Source organism: Chinchilla lanigera, unplaced genomic scaffold (genome assembly GCF_000276665.1).
Source record: "Chinchilla lanigera isolate Chin_1 unplaced genomic scaffold, ChiLan1.0 scaffold00062, whole genome shotgun sequence".
In the NCBI taxonomy this organism is placed as follows: domain Eukaryota; kingdom Metazoa; phylum Chordata; class Mammalia; order Rodentia; family Chinchillidae; genus Chinchilla; species Chinchilla lanigera.
The window spans coordinates 13,563,297-13,575,898 of record NW_004955463.1 but is presented as its reverse complement, the minus strand read 5'-3'; the positions used below and the strand labels follow the sequence as shown (position 1 = coordinate 13,575,898).

The window sequence follows — 12,602 nt, the reverse complement described above, 5'->3', positions numbered from 1 at the left end:
TGCCGCTGAGCTAAATCCCCAGCCCCTTTTTTGTTAGTTTGTTTTTCAATTTTTGAAAATTTTTTTTTTGTATTTCAATTCCTGGTACTAGGAATTGAACTCACAACCTTGTGCTTGCCGGGCAGGGACTTTTGCCACTGAGCCAAATCCCCAGGCCCTCTCAGTGCTTTTTATTTTTAGTACCAGGGATTAAACCCAAGGGTGCTGTACCACTGACCTGCATCTTTTTTTTTGAGATAAAGCCTCACTGAGTCTCTTAAGTTGCCTGGGCTAGGCTTGAACATGTGATCCTCTGTCTCAGCCTCGTGAGTAACAGGGATGACAACCATGCACAACCATACCTGGCTGGTTTTCAGTTCTTTTTGGTATCTGGAATTGAATCCAGGACCTTGCGCCTTCCAAGCAGGCACCACACTACTGAGCTATATCCCTGGCTCCAGTTTTCAGCTCTTAAAAGTTTTGCTTGTGCCTCTGTCACTTCTGATGGTGTTTTTTTCCTCCAGTGCCACAGATTGAACTTAGGGCCTGTGCACGCTAGGCCAGGGCTCTGCCTTGCGCCACATCCTGCAGGTGTTTCAAAAGTACTGACCACAGTAATTGTGACTCCCCCTGCTTCATTGTGCCGGGAGCCGGGTCAGAGATCCACTGGAGACTAGAGGCTGCGTCCTGAGTAGAAGCAGCTGAATACTCATAGCTAAGTGTTGCTGTGTAAACACGTCACCCTCAGGTAGTGCCCTTGCCCTCTAGAACATGCTAGCAGGGTAGGTAATATACATCGTTTTGAAACGATCAGCCGTACCTGTAACTGTGGACCTACTACAGCCTTGTCTAAAAATTTGCACTTCCTGTTAGTCCGTAGGTGTGGCTTTCTGGCTTCTGTATAATGGTTACAAGTATTAGCAGCAGGTCTCTCTCCCTGGAGTTAACAAAATTTACCAGGAAACTGGGCAGAAGGGCAGCATAAAGGTTACAGAAATGAAAACCAGAGCCCTCTAGCAGCCTGCTGTCCCTCTGCCTTTTCCAGTGGAATGCTTTGTGGCTCTCTCGGATTTTCTTTTGTATTTCTTTGGAAAAAACAAACAGCTCATTTCGGGGAAGTTACCAAGACCCTTGGCTACCATTTTATTTACTCTTTGAAGTACATTTAATCAGGGTCTTATCTCCTGGAACTGATTAAGAGAATAACTTGCTTCAAAACAAAGGCATCCTGCTTGTTCTGTCACAATTAGTAAACCTGCTGCTGCCCTTCTTGGTCCTGGATCCTCCCTAGTAAATATTATGAGTAAATGTGGAAAGTTCCCGGAGACTCTGCTTTTGACCTGCTGTGTAATAAATGTTTTTGTACTATGCATAAAACAGTATTTATAAAAATAAGCACTCTTCGGCATGTTGTAAAATTAGAGGTTTGGGAAAGAGACTGCATAGCTAAAGTTATGACCAGTTAGCCTGATAGTTACTACAGTGAATTTTTCCCCCTTGGCTACTGCTTTAGGGCCTTGGTTCTCTATAGATGATTTATAAGTAGGAGTGCATTATTTGCTCAGGTGGCTTTAACACTTACATTTCAAAATAGTAAAGCCAATTAGAATCAAAAATCTTGTTGTATGGAAAAACCTGACCCATATTTTAAATGTACATCATTATTGCAACTATGTAAAACGAAAACTCCAGTGTAAAAATCCTGGTCAGCCAGCTGTGGTGACACACACCTGTATTCCCAGCACCAGGGAGGCTGAAACAGGAGGATCGCTGCAAATTCAAGACCAGCCTAGTGAATTCAAGCCTAGTGAATACACAGTGAGACCCTGTCTCAAATAAACCAAAAAAAAGCTGAATGTGATGATACACACCTGTATTCCCTGCACTTGGGAAGTTGAGGCAGGAGGATCACCCTGAGTTCAAGGCCAGCTTGGGCTACATAGTGAGTTCAAAGCTAGCCTGAACTACATAGTGAGACCTTGTGTCACAACAAAACAAACAAAAAATACTGGTAGGAAACCTATGTCAGTGGACACCATTCTTTTTTCCATGCATCGATATTTTCTCTGTGCTACGACTTACTTTGTGTGTCCTTTCATTACTATCTGTAAGACTAGATTATCTTATCTTTTTTTTGGCGGGGGGAGGTGGAGGGGAGTACTGGGAATTGAACTCAGGGCCTCACCCTTGCCAGGCAGGCGCTGTGCTGCTGAGCTATATCCCTGGGCCTGGTTTGTCATTTTTTAATCAGACCACTCAGATCTAATGATTTCAATGTCCTTAACCCTTTGATTATAGAATGCAGGTGGAATATCTTCTTCACAGTTTGTATGAAATACCTTAAGTATGAATGCCTCTTCAATTCTAGATACTTATCTTAAGGAAATATTTGGAGATAGAGCCAGATATTTGGGCTTATGCATTTTTGTTTTGGGTTTTGCGGGGGGTACTAGGGATTCAACCCAGGGCCTTGGCACTGAACTATAACTCCAGCCATTTTATTATTTTTTAAAAAATTTTGAAGCCGGGCGTGGTGGTGCACGCTTGTATTCCCAGCATTCGGGAGGCTGAGCAGGAGGATCGTTGCGAGTTCGAGACCAGCCTGGGCTACAAAGTGAGCTCAAGGGCAGCCTGAAGTGCAGAGTGAGACCCTGTCTCAAAAAATTAAATAAAAAAAATAAAAAAAAAAAAAAAAAAAAAAAAAAAAAAATAAAAAATAAATAAAAATTTGAGACAGTGTCATGCTAGCAGGCTAAGTTGCCCATACTGGGCTTTAACTTGTAATTTTCCTGCCTTCGCTTCCCAGACTGCTGGAATTATAGACATGTGTTACTGTACCTGACTAGGATCATGTATTTTACTAAAGATGTTATATATAATTGTAAAAATTAAAAATCTAAATATCAATAAATGGTTAAAATATAATAGAATTTAAAGTATTTGAGTAAATTTTCACCAAAACTAATTATGGGGAAATGCTCACAAAATAGTAAAATCTATAAAAGTGTATTCTGTATGATTCTAACAGTGTAAAACATACAGTAAAGAAACCTATGAGCTGGGGATATAGTTCAGTGGCAGGGCACTTGCCTGGTATACATGAGGCCCTAGTAGGCTCTATCTCCCAGTACTAAGAGAGAAAAAAAACCACACACAGGAAAAATAAAAGAGACCCCCAAATGTTATGTATTGGAATTATGGGTAATGATTTTTCCCTATTCTGTATTTGAACTTTTCCATAATGAGAAAATATTTCTTCTACAATTTAAAAATATTTCTGGGGTTATTTATTTATTTATTTATTTGTGGCACTGGGGCTTGAACCGAGGGGCTTGTGCATACTAGACCAGTGTTTCATCACTGAGCCACCTCCCCAGCCCTGGGAAAATGAACTTTAGGTACTGTCAGGGTTTGGTTCAGAGGCTCCTTCATCTTTGAGGCTCACCGTGATCACCTGTGTTGCTCATCCCAGCTCTGGGGCGCTGTACCTTCCTGGACTCTGAGCCCTCAGCCTCGTGTGACAGCCACAGAGTCCCTGCGTGTGTGGACACTACCAACAGGATGGTGCCAAGCATCACCTTCCTCTTCTCTGTTTCTCCCAAGCCCCCTTGAGACTTGTGTTTTTGCAGTGCTCAGGCCTTAGCTGAGGCCTCACACATGCTAAGCATGAGCCTCACCATGGAGCTGCACCTCCAGCTGCTAATAAAGACCCTCGAATACATAAAACCTTTACATGGTAGAGGTATAATCTAAACACTCTGGAGAACATAATCTTGGCCCTTATTCCTTTTTTTTTTGAGACAGGGTCTCCCTGTGCAGTTCAGACTGGCCTTGAGCTCACTTTGTAGCCCAGACTAGTCTTGAACTCACAAGGATCCTCCTCCCTCAGCCTCCCGAGTGCTAGGATTATAGGCAGGCACCACCATGCCCGGCGCTTGGCCCTTATTCACAAAGACCCACAACTCTTTTTTTTTTTGGTACTGGAAATCAAACTCAGGACCTTGTGCTTGCCAGGCAGGTGCTGCGTACAAGCTGAGCTATATCCCCAGCCCCCTCGACTCTTACTGTGGTACAATACACAGAATGTTTCCTATCTTTAATGTGTGGTTTAATAATGTGTACATTCACGTTGTATAACCAATATCCAGAATCTTCCATATGTGCAGCTTTTGAATTGAATCTCATTTTGGAAGTCACAGGGCAGCTATGGAGTATGGCTTGGTGGCAGAGTGCTTGCCTAACACGTGCAGGGCCCTGGGTCCTATTCCCAGCACTGGAACACAGAGTGAGGTCTAGAGGAGGTACCCTGTGAAAGTATGCCTTCAACAAGTTAAAAAAAAAAAAAAGGGGGAGGGGGATTAAGGAAGAGGCAGTTTTTGGAGAAATAGTTCACCATCCCAGCTATCTATGCCCATTCTGAGTTAGGTGAAAACCCGCTCTGTATGTGAAGGTGCCCGTGTGTGCTTCTGAGCCAGTATTGTGATCATCAAGCTTCTGTCCACAGCCAGGATGGGAGGGGGATTCCTCTCCACTGAGTCCTGGCTCCTGTGTAGGAGCTTTGCTTCCCTGTCTGGCCAAGCTTCTGTCCTGCCATTGAACAGTGAGTGTTGATTTTGCCCTTGACTTACCTGCTTCTTGGAACATGTAGTCTCTTAGCCTTCTGTAGTAAACAAAACTGTTGAACCATCAGGACAGTAAAACTTAGCGCCTCAGAGTTCTGCGGGCAGAATCATTTTGCAGTTTCTCTTAGATCTTGTCCCTTTAAATTTGCAAATCTTCTGAGCTTCAGATTACCAGAAAAATTACTCTTTATTCCTTTCTAGAGACTTGGTACAGCGTGTTATTGCTTATTTAATCTTTATCTTGTATTTCCTCATGATTCAGCCCTCTTCAACTTACAGTTGGATTCTTGTTGTACCAGATTGTAAATGCTGGTTAAAAACAACAGTTCAGGGCACCACCCTTGGCAGGAGGGGGGCACTTGGCTTGGGCAAGGTCACTGTGTGCCCTAGATGGCTGCCAGTTAGGGCTGTGGCCTGATGGCACTTGGCTTTGATGGTGCGTAGTCTGCGATATAAAATGACGTCAGTGAGATCCTTTAGTGGCCACTGTGTTAACTTAATCACCAGAGAATATGCAGTGTGATCAAAATGCGCAGTGAATATTTAAGTTTTTAAAAAATAATTATGTTAAAGACACATTGCCATGAATCCCCTCAAAAATCTTCCCTCTTGCTTAAAATGTACTTAATCCATCACTTTTGTCATTTTCTGAAACAGTTCTAGAAGTCCTCTTTTGTGTGTATGTGATCAAAAATATAGTGAATGCTGCTTCTGAGAGTCATCCAACTGAAAGGCAGGCTTGTAAGAAACATTACGGTGTGTCCCCATCCACCATATTCATTAGATCTGGCAGTGTGCAGTTTCTGACTCTTCCCTAAAGTCAGAATGGCCATGAAAGGTAGACATCTTGAACTGAATCGGGACATGGAAGCAGCCGTAATAACACAAATGAAGACACTAATGAAAGGTCTTCCAGAACTGCTTCAGAGAGTGGCAAGTAGGATGGAATAAGTGCCACATAAGGGAGGTGGTATTTTGAGGGAGATCTTACTCTTTTACTATAATAAGTTTTTTAAGATTAAGTCTTCACTATGATTTTGATCATACCACATAGTTTAGGTAGCAGAAGACTGGCACTAACAGTGACCTGTTGGTAGGAAAGTGCTGTTCTGTACCAGCTCTTTTCTGATTTAGTGCTTGTCTGCATCTCAGTATTGACACCAGTTATGTCAGCTCCTAGTTTGCTTAGAGGGGCTGTGTGTTCACTACAGGTGTGTGCCATCACGCTCACCTGATTATATTTTTCCTTTTTTTTGTTTGCCGTGCTGGGGGTTGAACTTCAGGCCTCATAAACATTGCAGTGGGCTGCACCCCCAACTCAGATTGCATTTTCTGAAACCCTAAACCCAGAGTTAAGTGCAGAAGTCTTCAACCTATCAACCATATGTGGTATTTCTGTTTTTTTCTTTTTCGTTTATAGTACTGTGAATTGAATCCAGGGCTTCACATGTGCTAGGCAAGTGCTCCACCACTAAGCTTCATGCCCAGCCCTGGCTTTGCATTTCTGCAGGATCTTATGTGTGTGAACTCTTTACCCACAGTGAATGCAGTCATTATGTACTGAACACATGTACTAATAAAAAAACTGGAAAAACCAACTGAATTATAAACCAAAAAAAGACTATAAAGCAAAAAATAAATAAAGGAGTCTAAGCCACAAAGATCACGTGTGTCCTGCAAAGCTTAGCATATTTACTGTGGCTCTTCACAGAAGTTTCGTCAGTCAGTAATCTATTTTCACCCTGCCTTGAAAGTGGATTTTTTTAAGAGACTCACATCACTAACATTTTCCTCTTCTGTGTTCTTTTCAGATACTTGACTTCCATGCTGATTTTTTATAACTTTTTTTCTCCTCCCCACAGAAATACAGCCCCTCAGACCCTGCCTTTGCCTATGCCCAGCTGACTCATGAGGAACTGATCCAGCTGGTCCTCAAACAGAAGGAGACCATCAGCAAAAAGGAGTTTCAGGTTCGTGAGCTGGAGGACTACATTGACAACCTGCTTGTCAGGGTCATGGAAGAGACCCCCAATATCCTCCGCGTCCCAGCTCAGGTTGGCAAAAAAGCAGGCAAAATGTGAAGAAGACACTGGGCTGGCTGTGGGACTGTTTCCACCTTCTCTTGAGGTCAAGGACTTGTGCCTGACATCCGGCCAACGGGCTCCAAATCACCATCTCTCCTGCATCTTATCTGTCAGGAGTTAATTCTACCAGTCGAAGCCAGGTTAATTATTACAATGAATCTTCTACTGTACATTCCCAGGGTTTTATTTTTAAATGCCACTGTGCCTTTAACTAGGTTGTAAATATTTTATGCTTGCCGGAGACATGGTCATAAGATCTGCTCCTGAGCCAGAGATTCAGATGGCACCGGATATACTAATGTATCTGAACTCGGGGGCTGCCTTTCTTTGGTACGGGACTTTTCAAGCAGGTATCCTCCAGTCATTACAGCATAGGGTAATGGACCGTGTGGGTGGTGCTGTGATACACAAGCTTCTCTGACCTTTGAGCGTCCCAGGCGTTTTGACTGCTGCAGCTGCTAAATTTTTATACCATCTAAACTTACAAGGCTTTTCAGACCTGGTTCTTCTGTCTTTATTTTTTGACTAGTGCAAAGTCATTTAGGGAAAGTCTCTGATTGTGCCTCTTAGAGCCTAAACAAACTTAGTCTTCTTGTCAGCATTAAAATGTGCTCTCTCTAGACCCGCAGAGCTATTCTGAAGGTGCACGAAATAGACTGTGGGTTAGAGAGTCACTTCACTTAGCTGAGGGAAACTTGTCAGAGTCCCCCTTGTGTGACAGCAGAGTCCCTGCTGGCTAGACCAGCCTCATCAGTACCTTGATAAGGGCCCAGGTGATCCAAGCTCTCACAGTGCTGGGAGGCCCAAGACAGCTGCAGTAGGACATCTGTGGCCTTTTCCACTTGTGCCTCGCCTTGGCATTTCTGGAAGGGGTGAAGCCCCTGGAAACGGAGAAAGCTGGACCGAGGGTGCAGCATGTGTGAAGCCCGAGGTTCCATCCCCAGCACTGCAAAACTAAACATACCAAAAAAAAAAAGCTTTAATTTTGTAGGCCAGGAGGAACCACGGACTTGGATCCTGAGGGGCCTCATGTAACTTGTCCTCCAAATACTGCCTGTCACTGCCCCAGAGAGAACCCTGGTTGTTTCTGGGGTGCTAGAGAAGTTGTGGTGAAGGCTTCAATGTAGTTAATAAAATTCAGGATCCATTAGACAACAGAAATGCCTCAGCTTTTCAGTGGCTGCTTCATGAACAAACTCAGGCATCTCCCCTGTTAGCAAATCGGGAAGAGCAGGGCTGGGGATGTGTGTGGCCCCATGGCAGAGCAGCCCCTACATGTGGGAGGCCTGGGCCCAGCCCCCAGTGCCACAACCCTGACAAATTGTGATGATGTCGAAGATGATACTTACTTTTGGATTGCTGTTGTTTAAAAACTAGATGATACATGTATTTTTTAAGCTGAAGTACCTGCCCTCTTCTTAACTAATAGCACCACTTCGTTTTCCAGGGAATTTCTCTGTTGGTCATCTCATACTGTTGCTCATTTCTTCCCTTGGTTGTGATAGAAGCTCATCACATCTTGGCCTCTCTCCGAGGAGGTGAGAGATCACAGGCCACGTGTGAGTGGGGGTTGAGATGGTGGCAGTTATTAATCCCAAACCTCTTCTCTGTGTGTCTTTGTTATTTTGAGGGTAAAAATAAAACGGTGGGCAGGAGAATCCTTTTCAGGATTGAGCTTGCCACAGCCTTGTCTGTATTGGAGCACTTTAATCTGAAGGTGATACTGTAACTTATCTGCTTAGCTCTTAAGGACCCACAGCTATTGTATTTAATATTCTCCTGAAGTAATAGGGACCACTATAAACTTCTCAGATGACTTGTATTTTTGTAGTGCTGTAAGACTTATTGACATGCCTCTAAAGAAAGCTGTGTATCCACTTGAACTCTGAAATGGACATGTATATATTTGTTCCGAATCCTATTTTTTACTTGATAGAAGTGTATTTGTACTGTGATAACCCAGGTGTGCACTGGGGCAGGTGTGCTGTGAGTGACTTCTCTTCCTTAGAAGAGCTGGTGTGGGGCTTCGGAGCACTGTTAACAAGGCTTTGGGAGCCTCCTGCTGCCAGGACCTTGAATGTGGAACTCTGTGGGCATTGGAGAGGGATGCCGAGGTGAAGAGTGACTTCCTGTGCTCTAAAATGTCCCTTAGGAACTCTAGAGAATGAAGGACAGTTTACTTCAGGGGTGTCTGCTTCTGCCACTACTGGAAAAAAAATCAGTTTATAGCATTCCTGTACCTCACAAAGCAGATAATCTGGAGGTCATTCCGTTGGGGATTGTCCTTGAAGACTGCGTTTGGGGGTGGACTTGTCTGAGCCTTTAGCCTGCTGTGAGCCTGAGTAGAGGGTGGTAAGGCAGAGCTCGAGAGCTTTTGTAGCTGACACCTGCCTGAGGATGTCATCCATCCACAGCTGGCCCTGCTGCAGATGTTAACCCAATTGATGGGCCAGCGAGGGACTCTGGGAGCAGCTCTTTTCTTGGCCTTGCTTGATTGCCTCCAGAGAGCAGTCAGGACTTGGGAGAGCCATCAGATTAAATACCAGTGAACTTCACCTGGAGGTCAGATTCAGGAAAAGTATCAGTCTTCAGCCTGTTTCCAATCATCTCATTCCTTAGGTTTTGCCAGATGTCCCTCCCTCCCCTTTATATGCTGTGTTAACCACACTGAGGTAGCAGAAGTGAGAAGCAAGCAGCTCTACCCTTTGCCATGCTCAAAAGCTGTGGACCCTGAGATGGCGCTGTGCGCATGTACCCGTATGAGCATGACATAGCAGTGTGCTTTCCAGTTGTGCCACCTGGGGGAATTCAGCAGCCCTGACACTTGACACACACTGTAATGAAGGCCAGAGGACTGTCATTGTTAAATTATTTGAGGTCTTCCTTCCTGAGTCCCTTCTCGCAGTTGACCTTTTTTCTTTTCTTTTTTGAGCTGTGGATCAAATGCAGGGCCTCTCTTCTGTGCTACACCTACCTCCCTGCCCTAGTCTTCTTCCTTTTTTAAGAAGTACTAAGTATCCCTCAAAGCTGAAAAATTCATTGCCTTAGGTGAGGAACTTAACATCTTGGTGTCCACACCAACCTCAGCTCTGGATTCTCCGTATCTACTATGTGAATTGCTAAATTGGCTTTTTCCTCCCTATAGTAATTACTATTTTCTGCTTGTGACTTGGGGAATTTTGAATTTCTTTGGTTTTGTTTTTAAGAAGTAACCTAACATTTTCTATAACACTAAATAAAACGGTACTGCCTTCCAAATGTGTGTGGGTGTGGAAAGTTTCTCTGTCTCCCTGGAAGGCCTGTCTTGGGGTGGTATGTGTGACCGGTTTCTCATCCCACGAGGCTGTTACTCTCAGCCTCCTGCTGCTGCCGCCTGCTCCAGAGGCCCTTTTCCCCTCAGAACACAGGACATCTTCATCCCTCTCTTGTGACATGGGTCTCATCGCATCCTGAGGGGCCATGGCACGTATCAGAAGACAGCATATGAGCATAAGCCTCCCCTTCTCCTTTGCAGCTGGTGCCATTGGCTGAGCCTTTGCATACAGATGCCTCCCTGATTTCCTGCCCGCTACACACAGGCTTCCCGGAGAATGTAGTCTGCACTTCGGGGCACAGGTTGAGTTGATACGGAGTTCAGAAACAGGTCCTGGGTCCAGGTAGCTGATCCACTTCTGGACAGAAGTTATCAGGGCAGGGCAGGGAGTCTTCTGTGCTCCTCTCTCCAAAAGGTCAAGCCTGTCTGGGGAGGGGAGCGTTGCTGGTGTCACAAGTGTGTGTGGCTCACGGACCTCACTCCAAAACTCTGGCCTCTGGAAATGGAGCAGACGCTGCTCCTCTTGTAGAAGTCACCTCATGGAGCACTCCTGGACTTAGTAGAGGACCTGGTTACTCCAACTGGACATTGATGGTGGAACCACCAAGTCAGGGGGTCCAAAAACAGCTCTTCTGTCTCTGCTGGAGGGTGGAACCCAGGGCTTCATGCATGATAGGGAAGCGCTATTCCACCGAGCTACACCCCCATCCCCAAACAGCTTCTATTAAAACTCAAAGCCCCCTAGGTTTGATTTGATAAAAAGGCTTCTAGAAAAAGAATCCCCAAGGAAGGAAATTTAATTTCCACAAATGACTTCAGCTCTGAGATTCATTCTCTTGCTTTCAGAGTTCTCTCAGCCTGGTTCCTGCCACCAGCCCAGCCCTTAGGGGAAGCCTGTTGTAGTTTCAGACCCCAATACAAGGAGGGACTCAAGGCACTCTTTTGAGTCCCTTAGCCCAGCTGCTAATAACAGAAACCTTTAGAAAAAAGATCAAGAAAATAAGGGAAATTATTATAGGGTATCTGGACAATGTAAAAAGGGGAATCTCAGAGCCAGCATTTTGAGCTGAAGTCAGTCAAGCCCCCTAAGGTCCAGTGGGTCAGCATGCACCAGTCCATCCTGGCCAGGTGGCCTCAAGTTCTTAGCTGATCTGAAGGCCCCTTACGGTCCATTCTGGAAAAGCAGTAAACACCGTTCCTCCCTCTCCACACTCCTGTTCACTTGCTTGGTCTGTAGATTTTTCTAAGTAAAATAACATGTTTGTTCTTCAACAAGAAAATGAAAAATTGTAATCTCCCTGTTATCAAGAATTAACCACTGTTACTTTGACTTGTCCTAGGACTTTTTCCCTCTCAAACAAATAGATGGACTGTAAACGGAAATAGATTACTGTCTGGATCTGAAATGTTCCCCAAAGGCCCATATGTTAAAGACCTGTGGCACTGTAAGAAGATGGTGCAACAACACAGGTTAAGAGTAGGAGGTGGGGCTTAGTGGGAAATTAAGTCACTGAGGTGTAACCTTGAAGCGGATGTTGGCTTCCTTGCCACCATGAGAGGAGCGGCTCTGCTCTACCACACACTGCGACCATGACATGCTGCCTTTCTACAGGCAGCGAACAATGGAACCAACAACCATGGACTGAAACCTCTGAAACCATGAACCAAAATAACTTTCTTCTTTTGAAGTTTGGTTATCCCAGGTATTTTCGAGTGATGGAACTCTAATAATCACAGTACATCTTGTTTTGAGCATACCTCCATGTTGATAAACGGTCTGCAAAGGTTTGTACTCTGCAACAGCCATTGATAGTGACTGTATCCCCACTGACAACCTCTTACCATACAAAGGGCTCAGGTAGCTGCAAAGATGAACTAGGTCCTTCTGGCTTGAGTCATAATGGCAGCTACCTCTGGGCCAGAGTGAGGACTTACTCAGTGAGGGCACTCTGCCCTCCTCTACCCACAGACAGTGGTTGTATACAGGGGGTTGTTCCTATCACCCACCAAGGCAAAGGGTCTGTGGCAGAGTCTGCCCTAGCCCTCAAGCCTACTATCTAAGCAAACTGATTCTGTGCCCAGCACTTCTGAGTTGTGTTTTGGGCCCCAGTCTTTCCTGCTAGGGCAGCACAAACTTTCTGACTCAAAACTGGCTCTTGGTCAGTGGGGTCATTGTCTCTGAAGGCCAAATACCTCTTGAGGGTGAGTGTCCTCTTGACCTTTCAACTTTCCATTTATTTCACACAGGAACCTGTGCCCTAAGCCCTGGAAAGAATTCTCTTGGTGACACAGACGTAGCTCTCACAGAGTTGAGGAAAGGCTGCTTCTGTCTTTGCAAATCAAATGCTCGCTTGAGGCTAAACCTTGACTGTAAAAGGAAGGCCAATGTCTTGAGATCCTAGGGTTCACTAAGCATGATATACTACTAATTCTTATCAGTTTAGAGAAATGTCTTCATTACACAGATAAAGAAACAGACTCAGAAAGACCTCAGAACTTTAGTTTGCTTGAAATATTATAGTGCCAAACCTGTTAGATGTCTGATAGTCTGAGTTCGTGTTCTCTAAAATCAAAGAATAAATTCTAGGGACAACAGAGGTTAAG

At 44.6% G+C, this 12,602-nt stretch overlaps 1 protein-coding gene across 2 annotated transcripts in view; it reads left to right on the top strand.

Annotated features, from left to right (window-relative positions):
* Positions 1 to 9,943, top strand: part of Rab11fip1 (RAB11 family interacting protein 1 (class I)) — a 34,061-nt gene extending 24,118 nt beyond the window's left edge. For both annotated transcript variants that reach the window (XM_005398419.1, XM_005398418.1), the window contains one exon: positions 6,464 to 9,943. In XM_005398419.1, the coding sequence (XP_005398476.1) occupies positions 6,464 to 6,682 (219 nt within the window). In that variant the 3' untranslated portion in view covers positions 6,683 to 9,943. The remainder of the gene's footprint in view (positions 1 to 6,463) is intronic.
* Positions 9,944 to 12,602: the final 2,659 nt, after the last annotated feature.